Source organism: Labrus mixtus, chromosome 1 (assembly GCF_963584025.1).
Source record: "Labrus mixtus chromosome 1, fLabMix1.1, whole genome shotgun sequence".
Classification (NCBI taxonomy): Eukaryota; Metazoa; Chordata; class Actinopteri; order Labriformes; family Labridae; genus Labrus; species Labrus mixtus.
In genome coordinates this window covers 27934466-27954996 of record NC_083612.1, presented here as the reverse complement: position 1 = coordinate 27954996, position 20531 = coordinate 27934466, and the positions used below count along the sequence as shown (strand labels likewise).

At 38.5% G+C, this 20531-nt stretch overlaps 1 protein-coding gene across 1 annotated transcript; it reads left to right on the top strand.

Annotated features, from left to right (window-relative positions):
- Positions 1-416: 416 nt before the first annotated feature.
- slc7a9 (solute carrier family 7 member 9) lies at positions 417-10409 on the top strand. Its single transcript, XM_061040996.1, has 13 exons — positions 417-485; positions 1329-1448; positions 2071-2218; positions 4900-5142; positions 6286-6411; positions 6498-6597; positions 7340-7384; positions 7594-7717; positions 7953-8056; positions 8282-8378; positions 8506-8655; positions 9656-9830; positions 9961-10409. Exons 2-13 carry the CDS (start codon positions 1338-1340, stop codon positions 10020-10022), a joined length of 1485 nt encoding a protein of 494 aa, XP_060896979.1. The 5' UTR covers positions 417-485; positions 1329-1337; the 3' UTR covers positions 10023-10409.
- The last annotated feature ends 10122 nt before the right edge of the window (positions 10410-20531 follow it).

The window sequence follows — 20531 nt, the reverse complement described above, 5'->3', positions numbered from 1 at the left end:
ACCTCAATCATATTCTAGAACTCTATGTAATACTGTTTAAGTCAAATAATATAAGTTTGTTATTATTATTAGTCATTTTCCATATTTATCTAAAAATTAACCCATCACGAAGAGTGCTTCAACTTTGTTTTAAAAAATAGTAATCACATTTCTATTTTCTTCTACTATCAGGTTAACTCCACATCTCTTTAGCTCAGATTGTGTAAACTTTAAAAGTGAACAACTGTACACAATCTGCCTCCCTGTCATTACTCACCTCCCTCTCTTCCTGTGCTGTCCTGTGCTGTCCACAATATCCAATCAGATGAAGGAACCTCCCACTGGGGGAGTGTGATCAGTCTTGCAGAGCCCATGGTTTTATTTTGCATCAGACATTCCTGGTCTCCCCTGCTGCTTCATATCACTGGAAAAAACATATGTACTGGAAAAAACAACAACATTCAAAGATCATGGAGCAGCACTGAGGGTCTTTTGGTCAGTCATATGTAAGTTAACATTTGTGGAGATATTATGTATATATATATTTAAATTTCTTAATTTATGAATCACAGGACAGCCAGCTGTAAAAGTAATTTTCCACTCAGACATATGTATTGCATTGTCAGTGCCAGTTGTTTAATACTCTTTATTACCAGCATTAAGACCATATGGTCTTGCCAGATTTGGTATAAACACACACCTTTAAAGTTCAAAATGATCATGTGTACTGATCTATCTCTCTATCTGTCTGTCTGTATGTCTGTCTGTATGTCTGCCTGTCTGTCTGAAAAAGGTCCATGTTCTTGAGTTAAAATTTGAAGGGAATTGAATTGTTGTTTTTTCTCCCAACAAGGATTCATACAAGTTGCATCATTGTAATTTATGGTGTTCCCATCTAACTTGAAAAAATCCTCCCAGAATACACTTACATTTTACATTCTTGTACATGGCTTAAGAAATAAGTTGAACACTTTTTCTTGTTGATTTGCTGATTTGAATAAAAACAGTAGTGCAATAATAGTGTAGTAGTGAAATAATTAACAAAAGTCAAACTCTGAGTGCAGAAGATCTGGAGCAATACCACAATCAGTAAATTCACAGGATTAAAAATTAACTGTTGTTTTACTGGTGCGAGCCTCACGATTAGATCAGAGGAAGCGCTGGTAGCATTTTACGGGGTTTCCTGTTCCTGGCCTTTAAACTTTATCATGACTTGTGTGCTGTGATGAACTTTGAAAGATGCATCTACAAAGATGAGATGAGATAAGATAAGTCCACAACGTAAAATTAAACCGAAGTCAGAGTAAATACAACATGAAATATGTTATTGTGTTTTCTCATCCACCCAGCCGCCTGAAATGGATGAAGGCAGCATCAGGAAGGAGTCGCAGAACGGCTCCAGCAGTCACATCAGGGATGTTGGGACTGAAGAGCAACAGCCTGCCAAGGCTACTGTGCTTCAAAAAGATGTGTGTATAATGTGGGAAGGTGTGCATGTGTACCTGTTTAACTGACCTTGTTCATTGTAGGTTCTGTGAGAAAAACTCACATTAGATGTTCACACCAGTAGGATCCCACCATCTGTACCTTTTCATGCTAACGGGGGCTATAACCGAGTACCAGGTTGTACCACTCCAACTGTCTCTTCTTGTTAACTTTACAGTGATCCTCTGAGTGATGTCCAGGCCCCCTAAGCCCCCTAAGCCTCTAATTGAGTTTAGATGAACTGAAACAGTTTCCCTGGATTAGTTAGGATTATTATTTTAAGGTGTTTTAACAATTAATAACCAGCACCTATACATAGATTCATCTCAAAAAGTATTCTATACTTCTGGAGTCATATCAGGTTAGCTGTGATGACTTTTCATTATCAAATCCATGGTAAGTATGCTTTGCTTTAGGGACATATTTCAGACGTCTCCAGAGGACCCTTGTAAGTAACTCTGAACCAATAAATGAAGATGTTGAAATGAGTCACTGGATGTACAACACTTCTCCTAGTGTTTCACAATAGTTCAGTAGACAGCAATCAACAAAGTTCAGATGTTACCTTTGAAATAACATATTTTTTCCTTTCCTTTTTGTGCTCAGGTGGGTCTGCTCAGTGGCATCTGTCTGATTGTGGGGACAATGATCGGCTCAGGAATCTTCATTTCTCCTAAATCTGTTCTGCTGTACTCTGGAGCTGTGGGACCCTGCCTCGTCATCTGGGCGGCATGTGGCGTCTTAGCCACTCTGGGTGAGAACAAGTGCAGGATTCAGCATTGGGTCTCGCCATGTGTATTGTGTCTTTTGATAAAGACAAAAGATAAAACATACAGTACACACAGACTGGGCTGGTATGGACACAAATATAACCGCAGGTTTTATGTCTGTGTTGATTTGTTTAGGGGTCAAATATTGTTATCCTGTTATTTAGTCTTTCAAATAATCTTACTGACATCAATGTTAGTCATTGGAATCAAATGAACAGCACATTTCCTGAACATTACCATTTCTGTCCATGATCACACTTTTCTCAGTGATTAAATGTAAAAGCAAACTAATTCAGTTGATTTGTCAAAGTATTGCTGGTGGGGACCAAGTGTCATCCTCTGATGTTGAAAAAATGAAGCAAACATGGAAGTGCAAAGAATTACAGTTCCTAAAGGGTCCACTTGAGGCTGGCTCCAAAAGCCCCTGAGGTCACATACACAACCCAAGTTCAAACGTATATTTTGCTAAAAACAACTTTTTAGGTTTGCATAGCTCATGCCTTTATTGTCACACACTGTACGGGGGGTGAATTTATTTATAACTCATCTGTTTCGAAGATATTAAGGCTAAGAGTTATTCATAAAAAGAGGCGTGGCTGATCTGTGCGCTGTAGCTGTAGGAGACTTAAAGCTCGCCTTGGTTCCAGCTCATTGTCTGTTACTAGGTTCATGGAAAGTTATAGTATTTCCAACGTGGTCGCTGCATTCGTTTAGCTTCAAAAGTGAGCTTCAAAAACCAATCGCTGACGTCACTGAGATGGAGACAAACTTGTTTCATGCAACTTTCATTTTAAGTTGATCAATGAACAAAGAACTTAAATTTTAAATACGTTACAATCATTAAGTTAAAACCCTGGCCAGTACTATTAGGATAACATGAGTAGTTGAAACGATTTTTGCACTTAAAAAGATTTTAACCAGAGAATTTTGTTATTTTTTATTTTTCTGTCCATAATCAAAAGTTATGAGGCATCATTGTAAGGTCCACAGAAGGACTTTATAGAGTGCAGCATGTCTGCTGTAGTATGTATACAGTAAGACTTGCGATAACAAGGTTAAGATTTATGCATTGACGGACATGCACAACACTAGTGCTGTTTATAAAATATGTTTAATCTGAATCTGTCTCACAGGCTGCTTCAGCGGAGAGAAGTTGACAAGAATTGTTTTTTTTAATTCAAGTTTGGACACAGTCTTCTTGTGCTGCAGTGTCTCTGAAAACGAGCTGGCAGCCTTCACTGGCATATTTTTGTCCTATTCAACAAAAAAAGGTTCATCACTCATTTGAAATCCCTCACTCATCACTGTTTGTTGTATGCATGTGTTGGATGAACTTCTTTGACCATACGCAGACTCAAACACTGGTGTATTCTTAATCTTAGGTCTACTTCCTTCATACATTCTGACCTTCATCAGTCAGAAGAGTACAGGGACTACACTCTTCAATCCCAGGACCTTTTCTTACTCTCTGTTCCAAAAGTCCAAGCTGAACTGGGGAAAAGGTTTATTATTAACGAGCTGATTTTGTTGGATGCTTGTAAAAGAATGTTAAATGATTTGGATGCCGATACATCTGGCTGTAGATGTTCTCCATGATATGTTTTGGGGTTTTGTCCCTGTATGTTTGGCTGCTCATTATTTGTTTGAAACTAAATTAATTGTGCTGCTGCCTGTCTTGGCCAGGACACTCTTGAAAAATTGATGTTTCATGTCAATGGGTTTTTTGCTGGTTAAATAAAAGAAAATGTAAAAAAAATAAAAACATACTGACTAGTCCAGAGTTTAACCAAAAGGGTTGCTCATGGATGAACTTGATTCTTAAACAAAAGATACATTTCTTTCTAATACTTTATTCTAAACCTAACCCTAACATATTTAACACTTTTGTAAATTCTCATGTATATGTGCTCATCTCGTCCAGGGAGAACATCAGAAACTAGCACAGATTGTCATCAGCTTTTCACTGTGTGTGTGGTTAGTCTTCTCTGTCCATGTGAATGAATTGTAAACTTCCATGTAATGCTTTGACTCAAGTGCCACATTGTGCAGAGTTACAACACTCACAGTACCAGTGGAGAAAACAGCGCCCTAACAACAACAGAATGTTACGGTTTTCTATCATTCAGTGACTGTTTTACTGTCCAATGTGTTTAATATTAACAACAACAGATAAAATGTTTGGACAACATGTCATGCAAAGAAGACAAGCTGCTCTTCAGGGGGTCAGGGTGTGATACTCAGGTCTTTAAGATGAGGGTGGCAAATGTTAATGTATGTCAGCATTATGAAAGATAAGTGGGCAAGTTGTACTAATTGCCGCATACTCTCCCCAACACATGACAAAGTTATGATTATTCAAAATAATGAGCTGCAATTTGTCTTTGAATAAAAACAGCTCAATATAAAAGTTAAAGTTTTACAGAAAATCTTGCTTTAAGTATTCAACAGTCTAATGGTGTGCTCTGATTTTAGAGCTTCATTATTTTTGCATTAATTTTGGTTTAGGTTAAAATTTAATATTAAGAAAAATGTAGAGGGTGTTTGGTGTTTTTTTTAACCCCACTATTGTCTTTCTTTAGCAACTGTAAGGAAACAAAGGGTGTATTTTTTCTTCTTCATTTATCTCTGTGTGTTTTTGGGCATGTTTGTACGTTTGTCTACACAGGAGCACTGTGCTATGCTGAGCTTGGCACCATGATCACCAAATCGGGGGCAGAGTATTCGTATTTGATGGCGGCTTATGGCTCAGTTGTGGCCTACCTTTTCTCCTGGACCACGGTCATGGTGCTCAAGCCCTCCGCCTTTGCCATCATCACGCTGAGCTTTGCAGAATACGCCTCCACTCCTTTCTACCCTGGCTGTACTCCTCCTGTTATTGTCACCAAGTGTCTGTCAGCAGCAGCAATATGTAAGTGGAACTGTCATCTTTGTGCACTAATTAAGCAGTAACATAGTCATTGCCTTGTAGAAGGTTTGGATCAAAACTCTGTATTAAAATAGGACTGACCACTGAACTCTTTCTTTTCTGTCTGTGAGTGAGAACAGTAAAAATGCTGTTTGTTCTGGGACTGTTGAAAGCAGGGGAAAATAAGTGGATACAAGGTTTAAGAGCCATAAACCATCTAAGGCTATAATTTATCAAACTGCTATTGTATCAATCATTTATTTCAATGTGGATGTTTAATAAACTGAGACAGGGAACACAGAGAAGCATTCAGCAGCTAAAGAGACAGACACTGTTCTGAGGAGTGGATGCAGGCCAAAACAGAGCCACATTGCTCCACAACTCCTGGATGTGTAAATAAGCAACAGTTAGCTAACAAATTGAAGTCATGGTATGAGATTAAAACACGTTTGCATCTATAGCAAGTATCTCAAGGTCAGCTAGCTATCTGCTATGTGTGCTTGTTTTAAAAAATCTGGTGATTGTACACAGCACTGCATGAGCACAGAGTTAATAATACAACATGACACAAGCAAGTTAGAAACTGATGGCATTCATGCCACGCCTGCCAGCCTCTGCTAGCTTCTCTCCCTCTTCCTCTTCTTTGCTAATGATGAACAAAGATACACACCACCAGTAGCTGCCTCCTCTTATTGAGCTAGCTTACCCTTACACATGAGGTACTTTGCATTTCACCACATTATGTTCTATGAAGAAAATGCACAGTCATGAATTGTAGGAGATAGTGGGTTATGGTTAGGATTTAAGTATTGCCTACTTGCGAAACCATTGGCTAACTGTTTTGACTTCAAATGTGCAGATTTGAGGATATGTCAATTACAACTGAAGTTATAAAGATAAAAAAAAACCTGGTAAAAACATGTAGTTAGTTTGTCTGAGGCCCCAGTAATAACTTTAAATCACTAATGTATTAGAAGGGTTATGCTAAAACTAATTATATAACTGATCACAACATGTCAGCATGACAGAGGATAAACAAATATCAATTAAAAAACGTTTATGCTGACAGGGGGAAGGAGAGTTTTGAGTACAGTAATTGTCTGAATATGGACTGTATATTATGATAATGCTTTTGTGTCTTTGCAGTGTTGATCGTAGCTGTTAATTGTTTGAGTGTGAAACTGGCGAGGTATGTGCAGAACTTCTTCACTGCAGCCAAGCTCTTCATCATTTTAGTCATAGTGGTTGCTGGCATCGTTGTGCTGGCACAAGGTAGGCATCCTTGAACTAATGGTAGTCCTTTCCTATAACATTAAATCATAACAACTTATTTACAATTTTGTATATTTTTTTTTCAGGAAAAACTGAGAATCTGTCGAATGCATTTGATGGAACACCTTCATCTGTGGGAGCGATCGGGCTTGCATTTTATAATGGGCTTTTTGCGTATGATGGATGGTAACAGTTTACCTTCACTTGAATTTTTATGTTATATGATACGATTGGCTTTTTCTTCTTTCTGGTCTTTATAGTTTTATTTATTGGATTTATTTAGTGGGGGGCCATGAGTGGCACTAACTCCGCCTTAATGTTCCCTCAGGTCTTGTGCATGTTAGATGCATTCTTGTGCCTGGATTTGAGCGTATAAGAAGCTTGTGTCTCATGTGCTTTATCAGCCCGGAGTTCATACCTCATTAAACTTCTTCAAGGTTGGGAGATTGTGCAAGAACATTGTTGCATTATTGAGGTTTCTTTTTTTATTTATCTAATCGCTCAAGTGGAGGTTTACAATCTCCCTGCCAGTTACTTTTTTCAGGCAGATGTGAAACCTGTAGAGGTGGTCTGATGTGACCCGTTCAATTTTAAAGTCATGTTATGATCACAGCTGAAGGCATAAGTGTCAGGCTGTTTGAAGGTCAAAGAGGCCAGTTGGATGGCAAAGAGACTGAGGTACCACGTAATGTCGGACAACTTATGGTGATCGCACTGAGATAAACTAGGCTAAATGTCTGGTGACTCCATGCGATTTCAGTGTGTTTCCTTTGCAAAGAACAGTGATCAAGCTTTGAGATTCTTTAGATACTATTGTCTATGATAAAAGAAACTGAGTTGTCTGTATTTCGTATTTCATGGCAGTATTCTACATGTGTTTCTTGTTTCCTTATTTCCCTGTTGTTTTTTTTGTTTTGTTTTTTATCAGGAATCAACTAAATTTTATTACAGAAGAGCTGAAAGACCCATACAGGTATGGCAATGTCATTTTGCAATTGGTCCAACTGAACAGGGTTGAAAATTTGGCATTTTACAGTGTTATAACAAAAAGTCCTTTATATGTGTTTAGACAGATTATATGTGTCGGATAAATGAGGCAGAGCATACGTTTTGTCAAGATGTTTACAATATTCAATATTCAAGCTTTTCCCTTGAACATATTTTTTTGTCTATTAATCTTAGGAACTTGCCTCTGGCCATCATCATTGGGATCCCTTTAGTGTCTGTGTGTTATGTGCTGGTCAACATCGCTTACTTCAGTGTCATGACCCCCACTGAACTCCTGCAGTCTCCGGCCGTTGCTGTGGTAAGAGGTATAAAAGGTTGTCATGGTAATCGAGAAGATGAGAGCCATCAATCTTTGTGTTGATATAAAAAAATAGATGAACAAAAGCTGCCATGCAGGAACCAGTTATTATCTCCCACATGCATACATAATGTTTCTTGGTAAATCCAGGGAATTAAAGATGAAACCTGGTGAACAGCTCAGTATTGATTAACTCTGCTGACTGGTCTTTTCTGGATTATTTGTACTTCTTTAGACTTTTGGAGACAGAGTCCTTTACCCTCTTTCCTGGGTTGTTCCTCTCTTTGTTGTCTTCTCTACATTTGGAGCTGCCAATGGAAGCTGCTTCACTGCTGGCAGGTAACAGAGACAACATTTACACAATATATTAAAAACAAGCACTTACCAATACACTTCTTTTCTCTCTGTACATGTAAAACGTTCTGCTGACAATACATTGAGAAGGGAAGCCCCTTGAGAGACAGCAGTAAAGAATTATGACTAGAAATATCATCAATAAGTACAACTAATAATACAGTACAAGAATACCAAAACAACCATATTTCTGTCTTTCTTTCCTCACAGGCTGGCCTATGTGTCTGGCAGAGAGGGTCACATGGTGAAAATCTTGTCCTACATTAGTCTAAAGTACTACACCCCATCCCCTGCTCTCATATTCAATGTGAGTTTCTGAATATTTAACAAGTCACCGATTGTTTCCCCTCTCTAACTGAATGACTGCAAGTCTTTTTTTATGAAATTATTAGAAAAATAAATGACCATCTCTCTTTGGTTTCTTTCTGTTTTAGGGTATGTTGGCTATTTGCTACATTATCCCAGCAGACATCAACACTCTCATAAACTACTTCAGCTTTGCTACATGGGGGTTTTATGGACTGGCAGCACTGGCTCTCATAGTCATGCGCTTCACCAGGAAGGATCTCCACAGACCAGTGAAGGTGAGGCTTGTGAATTGGATTAATTTTATCTAAGAGTGTTTCGACCAAACAGATCTATGAACTTTGATACTTTGTTTACTGATCCTTATCTTTACACACTGTTAGGTGGGGGTTGTTTCTGTAGTAGATGGACAATTATGAAATCGTGAAACAGACTGTGGATCATCTTAGATTTATTCAGCCATGGTCAGACATCACAGAAACATAACACATATAGCTGACAAAGTGCGGACCATCGCTGACCCATGCTGACCAACATCTCACAATCATTGACAATCATTGGCAAAGTGGCAGAATGGCCAAGTCTTCATCTTCACAGTGTTGCTTATATTCTGCTAGAAGGTACATCCCACAAATTCTTGGCTACTTTGGTACATCGCTATAAGGCAAGAAAGAAGACATCTGCTTGACTCGTAAATGTCAAACATATACATTTCATTCTTAGCAAACCTTCGCTTACAACAGACAGTTGGCTCCAAACCAAATATAACTCTGCTGCTATGAGATGTTTTACATAGATATGGTTACAGCTTCAACCTAAGAGAAGAGTTACTCTTAGATGGTAGACAGATTTAAAGATATATCCACAAAATTATCAAGATGAATCAATTCATGAAAATATGTACTAACACACACATTTAGACAACTAGTTTGACAGACACAAGTTTAGTCATTCCAGTGACTAAATATTCACCCTTGAGTGAATATGGCCTACAATGCTAAGATTTACTAAAATGATTCATCTCAACATCATTGTCAATGTCCAGGCAGAATCAGATTAATCCCCTTAAAGGCTAATTTTAATCTTCAACTTTTTGACTTTTTCTTCCAATTCTGCTTTTATTGCTCTCAAATAAAGAAAAAGAAAGTTCCACTCTTAATCTTTTCTTGCAGTTTCAGATCTTGTGAAAGTGACTATTACTCAGAGAACAGGATAACCTTTCAACTGTCTGACAAGTTGGTATTCCACAGTGGTCCCTAACTGTGTGTTTCCATGAAGGTACCGATTGTGATACCCGGCCTGATGGTCCTTGTGTCCTGCTACTTAGTCTTGGCTCCTATTATTGATAAGCCAGAACTGGAGTACCTCTACTGTGCTATCTTCATCTTCAGTGGACTACTCCTCTACTACCCTCTCATCCATCTAAAGGTCAAATGGGCAAGAAAAATCATGAGTGAGTTTACCTTTCTGTCTTTACTTGGAGTTTCTCTCAAAAGATTTTTTTTTTTTTTTAAGAAATAAATGTTGTGTTGAGCTGTCTGTGAATTCTACTGATGTGGCTATTGACCTCCATGCCCTTCTAGGTCCCATCACCATGCATCTCCAGCTGCTGATGGAGGTAGTTCCTCCAGAGAAAACCGAATGAGAAGCCACCGCTCTGACAACCAGGTCTGGTTTTAAAAAAGGGGGTTAGAAATTTGGTGCCCAGACTGGATCAAGCCGAACATCAGAGCTCTACTCTGTTGAAAAGCTGCAGATATAAAAGTTAAACGTGATGCACTGGGTTGTTGAGCCCCTGTACAGGTGATGGATGAAATCATTTGTCTTGTGGGTTCACAGAAGAAGAAGAAGAAAGGATGAGTGTTTTTAGAGTGTGCCCTATAGGAGCAGCTCTGCTGTTTATAAAATGAACATAGAAGTGTAAATGTAAGGTTTAGAAGATGTCTTTCCTTCAAAAAGAAATAAATCGCTTACTTACCAAAACCCTTCCTGTGATGTGAAGGTACCAAAATAAAACACAGAATGTTAGGTAGGCCTTTTTTGAGATACACATTTTGTATTGCTATAACTAGCATGTTTGCATTAGACACACTGTTAAAGATGACATGAGACATCAGCAGATTCTGCAGCATCATGTGGAAACAGGTTTATTTATGTGCTCCTGTGGCTCTAAACAGAAACACTGACAAACATTGACAACAAGTTTCTTTAAACTGTGTGTCTGCACATTTGTAATGTTCTCACTCCTGTCTTTCACACTGGAATATACTTGGTCGGTGCTACATTGTGTTTGATGGTGTTGAACATTTCTAGATATAAAATATATCATGTATTTAAGGTTGTGTGGGCAATTTCTTTTTATAAAAATCATGGATTTATGGACTCTGTGTGATGCCTACATCAAAGAACTTCTAGACATTTATAATGAAAAAAGATGGCGATTTTGATTGTGTTCATTATTATATTAAAATTAGTGTTTGTCTTTCCCTTGACCCCAAATGTCCACCAGATGGCAGTACAGAGCTGTTAGATAGACTGGAACTGCATTGACAGACTGTGCTGTAAATATCCTGTCTTACCATTAATACTTTTACTATATTATGTAGTAATGGATGTATTTTCACCAACCCAATATATTCCTTATTGTTATTGTAATCAATACCCTTTGAGGTTGTTGTAATATTAGACTGAAAGAAAAGATAGGGTGCATGTGCTTTTGTCAAAATGATGTGCTGTAGTTAACCACCTTAGCTTGCATGGTTAAAGGAGTATAAATATGCATAAAGAACATAGGACTGTATTACAAATGCATTTGTTCTTGTTTGTCGCCCTCTAGTGGTATGGTTTCTCCATACAGAGTCATACTGTGCCATGGAGGAGGCAGCAGTAAATCAGCACTGGCTGTACTGAAAAGACATTTGCAGAGAAGATGCTCAGTAGCCTCTGCCAAATGAGGCTGGAACTGTGCAGAGATTCAGCATGTTGGTTGTGAAGTCTGTTGTGTTTGGCTCTGTCTAGATTTGCTTGGTGCTTTTGTCTGCAGAATCAACTGAACAGAAAGACCGAATACATGTTGACATAATGCAGGACTTCTCCGCCAGTGGCCGGCCCTAAGACTGAGTTATGATTCAGCACACATAACTGTAACATAACATAATGCCCTCGCTTACATCAGAACGCCTACTACTATATTTTGTCGATTTCTGAAATTTAGAGTAGAGACGAGCAGTTACATTCTGTTTCATCACTCTTTAATGAAAGAAACAACATTTTTCATTTCAGTCCTGCAAAGAAAGAAGTAAAGCTGCTCAGGACTTTCAAAAAGAAGTTGTGTCTCTATGTGCTGAAGTGCTTTTGAGATGATGCAAGACCATCCCTCAATTTAGTGTCATTAGTGTTCTGGGATTTATTAGCATTGCATAAAAGAGTCAAGTGAATTTTTTTTGTAGTTGTAAATTACATGTCCTCATGTGCAGAGTTCCAAAGTACAAAAGTGATGTGTTTTGTTTTTTGCCTATGTGTGTGTATTTTATAAATAAGTGTGCTTGACAGTGAGCCATCATTTATCTGCTGCTGATGGTGTCAGGCTGATAAACAGTTTACGTCAATGTCACGATGAATAAAAGCCTGCTAAGTTGATCAGCTGCATACAAACTGTGTTACATTGACCGACATTGTCATCTGTCCAATGTACACAAATCTTTTTCTTTTTCTTTTAAATTTGGATCAGTTTTAGAGTGCAACATGTAAAAATACAACATTGTAAAAATGCAGAGTAATGTAAAATGTACCAACGTTCTGCAGTTAAATCATCTATTGATCATTATGTGAAGGATTACTATATGAATGCCATAGTGAGTTTAACAGCAGTTCACCCTGGAAGCTTGTTGAGATAAAGTTACTATATGGATCAGTGGTTCTCACCTGGTGGGTCGGGACCCAAAAGTGGGCCTCAGAGCTGTTTTCTGTGGGTTGCGAATGTGTGCCTGGAGAAAGAAAATGATGTCAAAAAGACTTTGAAGTGCTTTATAGACATGTTTGTTTTGTTCTGTTTCTTTGTTTTGGCACATGTTTCATCTGTAAAAGGTCCAAACTGCACGATTCTTCATAAAATAAATCTGATTGGTTGATTTTTCAAGAAGGACTTGGTGGTGGGTCCTTATAGACCAGTTGAGAACCACTGGTATAGCTGATACAGTAAAGTGGGGTAGTTTTGACAGGTGGTTTATCACTTGATGGTCAGACCCCTTAGATAAATATGAGAGGTCTTGAAATGAGAGAGGAGCAAGGAAAAAAGTTTGGATGCACAAATATGCATTCTTACTTGGAATTGCCACAGATTTCCTTTTTTAGGGAAATATTGGATAAATCTATATGACTTTGAACAATAATTTAAATAAACCATCAGAGATGTTAGAGGGTATACGCTCTTAGGTGGAACTTCTAAAATCCTACATACATTTAACTCTAGATATTGAACGACCAAAACGACCCCCCCCCCCCTGCTTTGGATGCACATTCAGAAGTTAATCTTAATACTAACATAAAGATCTATAATACTTGTGTTTTAAAACTGCAGCAGAGATTAATAAAATATTTGGAAAAGTATGAGTGCATACAATAAGCAAACAAAAACCAGGGCATGTAAGATTGTTTTGGATCCCTGCTGACCTTCCAGCAGTTACTGCTCTCCCCGGACTCTTTAGTGCTTTTGGGTCAACCAATTAACCAGTATATTTTGGTAGAGGGAAGAGAAAACGCAGCACCCATAGGAAACAAACTCATCCTCCCCACAGGACAACAGGAGATTAAAAATTGACTCTAATCACTCTGCCGGAGAGACATAATCAAAAGTGCATTAGGTACCTAGATGCTTTACCTGCGTCACACTCCTAACAAACAAAAGATCATAGAATCATGATCATGCATCAGTTTTTTTAAATGTATGTCCAAAATGTATTAGTTTCCTGAAAGACGATAAAATCAGTGTGTGACATAAAATCAAGTGCAGATGCCTCTGTCTGTTTATTACCAATGTAACATGTCTTAATCAAACTTTGCACAAGTGCATTGGTGGATTGATTGAACATTAATATGCTAAATATTCTGATGAAAGCAAATGTGAGCTCTAACATTCACACATGCACTTTGTTCAATTGTATAAGGCGCACACACTCAGGCATGTACAGTACGCTCAAATATCATCTCATTAATGAAGACGACTCTGATGAGAACTCATCTGCATATCATTATCATCATATTACTCCAATTTTCCAATCAGTCACTGAATTAGCATTTGGATTAGAACCTCGCAATCATTCAGCGACCTTTACAAAAAGTGCATGTAAGGTTTCACTAATGAACACATGCTACAAATCAAAGCCACGCCTGTTCTGATTATTTTTGAGTTATCACAAATAACGCTACAACAAAGAACACAAGGTGATATGTGATTTCAATCAGAAAATGACATCATTGACATTTGACTTACCTTTTATCTGGTTTGCCGGAATTAATATTTTTGATATTAAACCAGAAAAAATGGTCAGAAGTGAGAGTAATCAAACGTTAAATGCACTCAGCTCACTGATTATGGCATCCTGGGGCAGACAAAATTAAATCACGGCAACATTTTTTTTACATTTTCCAAACACAGGTGGGAGTAAGTAGCGCTTCAACATCCAGCAGAGGAGACTGTTTTGTCAACATGACCCGGTTTCCTCCATTGGAGGGCACACTTGAACAAGCAGAGAGGGTGAAGTGAGCCTGAGCCATTTTCACGTTCACTGTGATCCTTTTACAGTAGAGCATCCACATCCATTTTTTACAGACATGTTCCCCAGATTTGTGGCTCACCCACACCTGGCATCACTCCCAGAAATGTCCAAGCATTGCCTTGAGTGTTAAGAACATAATGAAAAAATGCTCCTGGTTTGAATGATTATGTTTCAAATGACTGTTCTCTCACAAGTAGTTTAAGTTATTAAATGATTTTTGACAGCCTTTCAGCCATCATGAATGCTTGTCTGTCTTTCTGTGTGTGTTAAAATAAAACGTTTTTTAAATCAGTCCCCGGTAGTATTTTTGGTAATATTGAATGATCAGGATTTGAGTTTGTTCAGGTGCCTCTCCTCCAGTCGTCTCCATCGTTGTGTGCCGGGGGCAGGTAACTAACTTAGATTGTAACACCAGGAAGGTAGCTCGCGTAACTGGGGGAAACATCAAACAGCAAATGAATTGAAGTTATTCGTTGTTTTAGAACGGGGCATTTTCTTTCTAATCACAGTAATGACGTGGAAAAATAGCAGTGGTGGTCTTGATTTAAAATCTGGAGTCCACCCAGTCTGAGACAGAGACAAGACCAAAATTGCTTTTGATTCTGAGACGAATCCTTTAAAAGTGCTCATGAGACTGAGACCGATCCTGAGTAGCCTACTACAACACTACATACTATCTTTAAAGACTGAGTGACATCGTGTGCAGGTGAGTTGCAGAGAAAGAGAGAGGGAGAGAGAGAGAGCTGCATTAGGGAGGGAATCAATTTGGCTGTTTTTAAAAGTGTCTACTAGTAGTATGTCAAAATACCCATATGTAGTACTTACTTGGAAAACATTTACAGTATGCATCAGACCAGTCTTAGTACTGTTTCCCACAATTCAAAGCACCAGGTCAGAGAATCGAAAGGACCAACGTAACAGGGGAAATAATCACAATCAGACAAAGATATCACTAGTGATGGTGTTTTGATTCTGAAAAATACAAATGAAGCACTTGTCAGATTTTTTCACATTGTAAGTGGGTGCTACACTCTAGCAGTGTTCGTCAGCTGCAGGCTGTTGTAAATTTTGCATTCCAAAACCAGAAACCAGCCTGGCATACTGCAAAAAGAACCACAGACTGCTAGTCATACTACTGTCGAAGGCAGTATGCAGTACTACATTTACCAGTAGTATGCAGTAGGCAGTTTCAAAAACAGCCATAGTTTTTCTACCCTGTGATGATGTAATCAACAACTTTTACTATTAAACCTGTTTAACCTGGATTACATCTGTCTTTAGCATCAGTCTTATGTTACTCTGTCTTCAGCATGATAGTGGCCAACTTTCTGAAGCAATGCCTCTACATTATCTTGAAATTAAACTTTAGTGTGGAAAAGTCTTTAAACCAGTACTTCAGTTCAGTAACGTCTCAGTAATATCTATCTGAAGTTTGCAAATGTTAGCAAACATTATCAACTTTAAACTATACAGGCATGTCAAGACAAGGGTGTGTTTTTAATTCATGAATTTAAATGTTCATGTGTGAGACGGTAAATGTTGTCTATCATGTTGCAAAAACGAACATAACCTTGCTCTAAATCTAAAGACCACATATCCTTCAGCCCTTCTAAACTTGAATGAAATACATAAAATGACATTGATGAAACATCAGGTAGGCCTGATAGTTCTTTACTAGCCATTTAAAAGTTTCTATTTTTTACAGATGAGCTCCACGTTTTATTTGTTTCTCATTTTGATTATGATAATGTGATTCTGTAAACGCGGAAAGGACTAGCCAGCAAAGAGTATTTCACAATCAATTTGAAAACCTTGTCTGCAACCGCGTACAGTGTGCTTCTCAAGGAGCCCGAGTCTCTTTCTTAAAGTCTAACCATTTGGTACCTTGAGATATCTTTTCTTTTATTGTCTCTCTTCCACATCACATACATAATGCACACACACAAACACAGTTCTGCTAGAAGTGTGGATTTGTTTGTTTGCTTCATGTTTCAACCTTTTCCAGGTGTAGACGAGCCATGCCCAAGATGTTAGATACCGCCGCTGATAAATTCTTAATGACATGATTTGACCTTTGTTCTCTGACAAACTCTGCCAGCTTACGAGGGGTTTACAACAAAAATGACTTCTGCCGTGACCCCTAAATTACTTATTGTTGAGGCAATTAATTATAACAGAAACCTGAACATCAGGGTGACTTTTTGCCATCCCGTCCATTTCTCATAAAGTGTTCAGTTTCTCTTCTCGTTTAACTTCTTCCCTGCCATTCACTCCCACCATCACTCTCTCTACACCCTCTCACACATACACATACACATACTCCCCCTTCCTCTGCCTCCTCCTGCCAGGATTTTCTCTGTATTCCCTTTGATCTCCTTCCTCCTCCCCTCTCCTCCTCGCCCTGTTGAGGCTCTTTACTAACTTTAATTGAGCAACTTAAAGATCAGGGGCTGATGCCATTGTGAACAGTCACTCACAGGTGAAACTAAGGTTCATTTTAATTTACATATATATATACCTGTATTTGTGTGTGTGTGTGTGTGTGTGTATTTTTTAATACAAGTGGATTATTTGCATTTTTATGTTTGTACTTTCCAAATTTGTATGCACATACTCATGCACTGTTTGTCTGTGAAAATGTCAGGGATCGGGGTTGGAATTAAAAATATATATATATAAAAGCAGAGCCTGCTAATTGTGTTGCTGTGCATGCACCAGCATTTCAACTAGCTGTAGTTTCTGGCTGTTTAGCGGCTCTTTGATCAGCAGATAGTGAGATGGCGGGGAAGCTGGTAGTGCTGGCTTCCCCAGCCTAATGCTAGGTTGGCTCCACTACACATTCTCCAAACTGTGTGTGGAATAAATAAAAAAAAGAAAAGGAAAGGCAGAAAAAGAGGGAGGGTGAGGTACAAAAGAAAAGATTGGCAAATTTAGAAATTGTGTTTGGTGAAAGAGAGGAAGGCATGGAAAGAGAATGAGGTTACAGATAGGTTAGGCAGAGAATGAGCCAGATTTGAAGGAGTAATGAAGGAGTGCAAACAGCTTTCATTGGATGCCTGGCAGGCTTCTCTCTGATGTTTGTCCTGTGAGTGTATACTTCTAACAAACATTACCACCAACCAACCAGTGCTGTTCCACAGACAAGTTATCATCCTGCAGCTCTTTGTCAAAGATTGTTTCCACATCTGTCAATAAGTCTGTACAGTAGAAAACAACATCAAAAAAAGCATTTGCACTTAGCTTAAGTGTTTTGCCGGTGAATGTCAGAGGACTCATCTTGAAAAAATACTCAAAGGACTGTATCAGCTGTCTTCTACAACATTTGTTTTGTATCTTGTATGATTGTTAATATCATTGTTTTGTCCCAAAGAAGAACCAAAACCATCATTCAAAATAGTACTCTTATACCATCAATAATGCAGTTTTTACACCTATTTGACAAACCATGGTAATCTATTTCATTTTCTATTCCCCCTCAGAGCAAAACTACAAGCTGTGTTGCTTGTCCTTCAGTCAATAACATTCAGCATGCCTATCAGGGGATGACATTAATAGATAAGAGACACTCTCGTTCATGGACAGATGTGTTCACATAGATTTCCCATACAATCCATCTATGGCACGCTGTTGAAAGCCTGCCTCTCATATTAGCGTCCATGAATCAACTCTCTTTATCGACACATGGAGTAATACAAGTGTAGCTAGGTAATCATTGCGTACAGTACAGGCTGTGATTTGTATCTGTGCCTATAAATAAAGATGTTAGAATGCTGCATTGGAGCTTGTGAGATTTTTTGGCGGGGTCTGTATTCATCACAAGGAAATTTACCAAACAAGACAAGGAAAACATCACAGAAAAAGATGGGAAAACAATTCAGAGAGCAATGGTAGAATGGTGATGTAACACACTCATAAACAAAAATAAGGCAACGGTGGTAGAAAAATACTGTGCTGAGATGTTAAGTTATAAAACAAAATGCTGTAAGAAAACAGAAAAAAAATCAGACGAATGCACAAGACAGCACAAAAGAAGGTAAGAGACATTAAAAGGCAAGGGTTTTTTCATAAAGATGTGTTTTAAGCCTGTATGTGTATTTTTCCATGTGTTTCAGGGACGTATAGTAGTTAAACAATGGTGTATTTAAACACTGATAGGAAGGGTTAATGCTGTTCCACTCAAAGTGAGAATATCTTGTAAAAATAATTACAAGATTAACAATAGCTGAAATGTTTCCATTCAACTTGTCCATTAAATAGACAATTTCATGTAAATGATGGTACATTTTAAATGTTTGTTTTGAAGACAGCTAGCTGTAGACATCACATCAACACAACTCAGTGTATGAAAGTAGGGTTTCCACCTCTGAGAAACAGAAGATGCAAGGATGCTCTTCAAATTTAATTTTTTGTGTAAAAAAAAAAAAAAATCAATTTCAAATGTGTTTTCTTGACTTAAGGAGCGACATGACATGAAAGATAAGAAAGCGTGTGAGATTGCAGTATGTAGAAGTAACACCTTGGATATTGATTAAACCATATTGAATTACCCCAAACATAAATGAAATGTACCGCAAAACTATTCCACCTTTCTACCTATAACATAAACAAGATTCTCGGATGTTTCTCAGATGATCAGAGTTTCCTCTTCTTTGATGTGAGCCATGAGCAAATTAATTTGGGAGGCGCCCTCATGGCAGAAATGCTCTTTAAAGAACAGGCCTCAGAGGAGCGGTTGCTGTATTAAGCTAATTTCTCCTTGCACTTTCACAGGGCTACAGTCCTGTCCCTCTGTGTAAAGGGGCAAATCCAGCTAAATATCCCTGCACATATCTCTCAGTGAATAAGACAAGGTCAGACGACTGCCAATGGAAGCTGTCATGTTGGATCAGAAAGGAAATAGCGGCTTCTGCATACATATCAAAGTTACCCCACATGACAAGGGATACAACACTCAACATGTGATGACACCATTCCTGGTTTCCTCAGTGAGCTGAATTTACTAACCCGTGTTTGATCCAGTGTCTAATTAATTCCTTAAGTTCTTGTGTTTATAGCAGGGGAGGGGGCGAGGGTGTACGGTATGTAAGGAGAGGGGATCTGTCTTTGAAGTGCTGTTCTGCAAATCTCTAGAGGACAACCAAGCCTGAGGCTGGACTCAGGCTGTGGGGAGAGAAGCAACAACTACTTAACCACTGCAGGGGGCTGGGCATGACCATGCTTTTTTACACTAAATTATCTGTTTATCTGAAACATTGTACCAAATCAGAAATGTAATATATAGACAGCAATAGATCAACAGCAAAAGACTGATAGTTTGCTTTGATCGAGGCTGTGAGGCATAACTGCACTTTCTCTAGCATTGTTTGCCCCGGCACACAAACATGGGCAGCACTGACTAACGAGATTCTGCAATCCTCTGTGGTATACTGTGCCTAACTAGCTAATGAACTATCAGCTATCCATCTGCATGCCATCCAGGGCCCACTTGTCCTTCCCTGCAGACAGAAGATACTTCTTGGCAGGTCTTGCTTTAGGGAATCAAAACCTCCTGGCACTAAAGTAAAGTGTTGCATTCTTCTGAAAGTCATGTTGAGGTGGAAAAACAGATTTCAGCGATGCTACGTCTCTGGTAGTAGACAACACCATCCACATTTGTGAACATGAAACAACCCCAATGTGAAGCCAGTGCAAACAGCAAAATATTAAATCTTTTGTCACTTCAGTCAGAACAAGTTGCAGACTGGCTTTGTGGATTAAATGCTTAAAGATAAACCCCCCCAAATTAAATTGACCAATCGATATGTATAATTTTGGACCAGCAGAATCTCTAAACATGCAATACCAGCGGGGTGCTGGTGGCGCAATGGTTAGTGCACGCGCCCCATGCATGGAGGCTGTCGTCTCAAGCAGGCGGCCCGGGCTCACATCCCACCCGTGGCCTCCCTCCCGCATGTCGCTCCCCGCTCTCTCTCCCCGATTTCCGACTCTATCCACTGTCCTATCTCTCCATTAAAGGCACAAAAAGCCCAAAAATAAATCTTAAAAAAACAAAAACAAAAACATGCAATACCAGCAAGATATACAATATGTTTAGGCATCATTTTCTAATTCCCAAACAAAATAATATTTTCACTAGCTCTATAGCACTAGCAGACATTAGCAGCACATACTTTTTGTTGAATGAATTTCAGTACGCTTGTAATTCCAATAGTTGACATGTTAACATGGTTAAGAACTAACATTTGACAATTAGATTTATAAAAGCAGGGAAAGTGAAGGCTTTTAAAATCATTAAATATATGTATATATACTTTATTAAACCCCAAGGGGGAAATTGGGTGTACACTGTGTTACTGAGAGACATGCCACTCACACAC